At 37.2% G+C, this 4115-nt stretch overlaps 1 protein-coding gene across 1 annotated transcript; it reads left to right on the top strand.

Moving 5' to 3' along the window:
• Nucleotides 1-590: 590 nt before the first annotated feature.
• LOC121966145 (nesprin-2-like) lies at nt 591-4018 on the top strand (the record flags this gene model as incomplete). Its single annotated transcript, XM_042516255.1, has 4 exons — nt 591-755; nt 1097-1230; nt 2272-2461; nt 3836-4018. Coding segments are annotated over 4 exons (672 nt in total), but the record flags the coding sequence as incomplete, so codon positions are not given.
• Nucleotides 4019-4115: the final 97 nt, after the last annotated feature.

Below are 4115 nucleotides of genomic sequence, written 5' to 3'. Positions count from 1 at the left end.
GTTGTTTGTTTGTTAATATTCTTACATATTTATAATTCAGTTAAGAGAAACTTAATTTATAGTGAACAATAATTTATTGCATAGGGCACAATAAAAGTGAATAGTGAAAAGTTTTGGCGTTTAGACACCATGGTGACATTAATGGGGACGGGAATACCATGGTTAGTTCAGATAAAGGAACAGGAGCTGGCACTGCATGCACTGAAGACTGGAGGTGAATGGGGTTGAGGATGGTCATGTCTATTTTTTCTAAAAAGACAACTGATCACCATAGAGGAGAACCATTTAAAATTGGAAAGTGATGATATGATTGGTTTAGGAGAGATTGTTGTAAAATCTGGTTAGATTAATTTAGAGTGACGCCCATGGTCAGCCGGCAGAGAAGAAGCCAGAGTGAAGCCGAGAGATTTGTGAATGAGTGAGGGTAAATAGTCTTTCTGGCTGAACTTCCACTAAGTTACATTAAAGAAAAGTGCTTTATTTCTTTAAAAGAAGGAATTTGTTCCTCAACAGTATTGATAAAAGCCTTTCAGCTGTCAGGGATTCTGCGTCACCAGACGTCACCCGTCTCCCTTTGTGACCATTTACAGATGGAAGCTGTGAGACCTGCTCTGCAGAAGACCATAGAGGAGTGGAGATGTTTCGAGCGAGATCTAAGTGAGGTTTCACTGCACACCACCAGGGTGCGCTGTGCTCTGCAGCATCAGCCCCTGTTCTCACTGAAGCAGGCCAAAGGATATTTGGACCTCCTCCAGGTGAGCATTTACCATCATATCTCGTACACATGTGCAATGAAAGGCTTTACAGCCACAAAAAAAAAAATCACATGTTCTATTTGATCATAATGACCTAAACATAAATTTAAGGGCATTTTGCAGCTTCAACTGCTCGAATAAGTTGATCAAAAGGCTTGACAGCTTTTAAGCTTCAATTTACAAAGTAATATAATATAAAAGCACTTCCATCTATTTTTGACAGATTTAGTAAATCTGTGGGCATTCATCGACATCAAGCCTTCAGTACCAGTGACAATACTGAGGGCTTTGGAGAAGTTCTCACCTTTAAAGTGAAAATATAATTTTTTTTTCATGCACAGCAGCTCCAGGAGATGGCCGGAAAGGGAGAAGAGCTTTGGGCGTCAGTGGACAAGTCCTATCAGAGTCTAGTGAAGAGTCTTCATTGTGCAACAACACAAATGCTGGATGATCAAATGAGAGGAGAGCAGAAACGGTTAGTGGCCTGACATAACCAAAATAGAATCAGAGGTTCAGATTCAGCAACAAAGTCTGCAAATCACTGCTGTCAAGTAAAAGAAAAAAAAGTATTTCTAAATATGTTGATTCAGATTTTTTTTAAATAGATATAAAGAAGCAGTAAGTAGGATTTAGTGTTTTTAGATTGAGGTTTTTTATATTTACATTGGGAACAGGTCCTCTTCTACAGTTTCAGCCATGTTGCATCCCAGTGTTTCTGCAGTTGCCCAGAACAAAAAAACTAAAACTAGCCTTGGATGAGGCCTTTTGGGTTTTTACATCACCTGAGGGCCACCATAAGTTCTCTCCATTCTTGGAAAGGGTGGGATGAGCAGAGGGGTATTCAGTTGGTTGCAATCTGCAACCTCAGCACTAGATGCCACTAAATCCTTTTTCTATAAGTACTCCAAGATAAGTTATTCCTCTTTTTAAGCAATCAAATAAATACCCACTGGATTATCTTTAAAATGCATTGTCACAAAGCTGATAACTAGACTGTTTTCTAAGCTCACGAGAAGTATAAGATTTTGAAATACATGGGTTTTCAGATGAAACATGAAATGTGTTTTTTTTTTTCAAGTATAAATAATTTCTATTACATATAATACATTACTCATGCCAATACAAGGCCAGCGTATCCTGGCTTACATACCTGTCTAAGCCAGGGTACATCAGAATCAGGTAAAAAAGTAGTGAAAATATTAATTTAAAGATAATATACTGTGTGTTATTTCAAAACGGATTTATGGTAAGACTCTTTAACCTCTGTGTCCTTGTGAATCTCAAATACTGTACAGTTAGTGAGATAAGAGTGCCAAGCTCTGACTGTCAGTTTCATTATTTTTTCACCTGCACTAAAGTGTAAACATTTTATCATTTTGTGATCAGATGGCACACACTTTGCAAACGTCCATAAAATCATGCACCACAGTATAATTGGACTATAGTAGCTTTACTGTATACACATAAACACTTTAAAGTTCTACAGAGCTATAAAGTACTAATGAATCGTGTTCAGGTGGAAGGACGTGGTGCTGGAGCTAAAAGATGAGCACATGAAGACTGCAGAGACACTGCTCCGCTGGCAGGAGTACACTCGCCTCTCTGATCAGTGCTCCCTTCAGCTGCAAACACTGAGGCGTCAGTGGGAAGAGCAGTCAAGATGTTCACCTCAGCAGGACAAACAGGCCATGCTTCACTCAGTGGAGGTGAGTTCAGGCGACATTTAGCTCCGTTTGAATAAGCAGTTAAATGTAAATGTGTACCCCAGTGATTGTTGATTCAAATAGATTGGCTCTGTCATCCCTGATGTAATGTCAAAGTAAATTCTTGCAATATGTAAATGAACAGAAGCCAACTAATTTTTTATTTTTTATGGTCAATAATAATTTCAATATTTGAGTTAGCCGTATGGGCTGATAGCTTCTTTACATAAAGACACAACATACGTGCAAAACCTTTTTGTTAAGGAAAGCATTGTGTGAAAATATTTCCCGATTAAAACATTTCACAAGTAGTATTTCTTCACAATCACAGCTTTTCGAATACAGGGTTGTTAGTTGGTATACTTTAAAAACATCGACATATTTCAGTGGAACTTCTGTTGTCCACATGGATCCTTTTATTTTAACATTTAGTGTTTTTACAAGTTTACTAATGCAGAAAGTTGTTAGTGTGTAAGATTTGATGAATCTGGGTTGACTTCTCCTGAGAAAGAAGGAATTAATTCCTCTCGCTGTAAAAATATTCAGAATTTGTCGCATTATTCTACAACTCTAAATGGGAACACTGAAAAACCTTATATATTCAGTTGAAACCAGTACAAAACCAAGATATGTTTTGTTAAAACTGCTGGTTATATATTCATGTGAGCAACACTAACTTGTTTATTTAGGGCTCACAAATGTAAAATTTTGTTTTATTTTAAGTAGTTTAATTGAAACTAAATTTTGGCATTGCTAAAGGTCCCTGAGAGCAGACAGAACTAGTTAAATAACATACTTATTCAATTGCTTGATTGTCATGAAGTTATGCAAGTCCTCTTACAATGTGCACTGCATTCACAATTTTGTTAAGTGTGTTTCTCAGTGACTGGTCTCCTGTTCTTGAAAAGAAAAAGACAGCATGCACTTATGGGCAGAAATATCAGCTTCGGGCTGCTCTGTTTGTTCGTTCACCAAATCTACTGTACTTGTACCTGCAGAGTCTAGATGCTGCATATTTTGTTTCGCACTGTAATGCAGAAAAAAAGAAATCGAGCCTCCATTCATGTAATATTTTCCATTTCGACCCCACTTCAAAAGTACTCTTAAAGGTGTATTTTGGAATACCTGATTCAGAACCATTTGTATAAAGCAGGAGTTTTCTCTTTCCATTTTTTCCAAGAGGATAAAAAGCAGCTATAGCATTGTGGTCTTAAGTTTTTTTAATGTGTATTGATCTTAATAGTTGGAGAGATGAGCAGGAAATACTGATCAATGATATCCAATTAAAGGTCTCAGTAAATAGATATATGGATTAAATAACTCCTTATATTCTCATTGCTAACTGGTTGTTTTATGTCTGACACTGTGTAACACTAGAAGTTGCAGGACGCTGCCGAGGATTTGCAAAGAAGTGTGGGAGATGTGCTTGCAGCTTCCAAGCCTCTCATTGGACAGCTAGATCCACTGGTCTCAAATTTAATCCAATCAGAGACCAGACTGCTGTCACGTGATGTCCTGCTGCTGAGCCAGGCAATTTCAGGAAAAAAGAGAGGTGTTCAGGTGATGAAAATAACGGATATATCACATTTATTTTACAACAATAGTAGAAATATTGGTTTTGACTGTAAAATTTAACAGTTTAAGAATTGATTTAAGA

The sequence above is a fragment of the Plectropomus leopardus genome, unplaced genomic scaffold (genome assembly GCF_008729295.1).
Source record: "Plectropomus leopardus isolate mb unplaced genomic scaffold, YSFRI_Pleo_2.0 unplaced_scaffold23275, whole genome shotgun sequence".
NCBI lineage: Eukaryota > Metazoa > Chordata > Actinopteri > Perciformes > Serranidae > Plectropomus > Plectropomus leopardus.
Note: the sequence above shows the minus strand (reverse complement) of the source record. Positions and strands in the feature narration are given on the sequence as shown.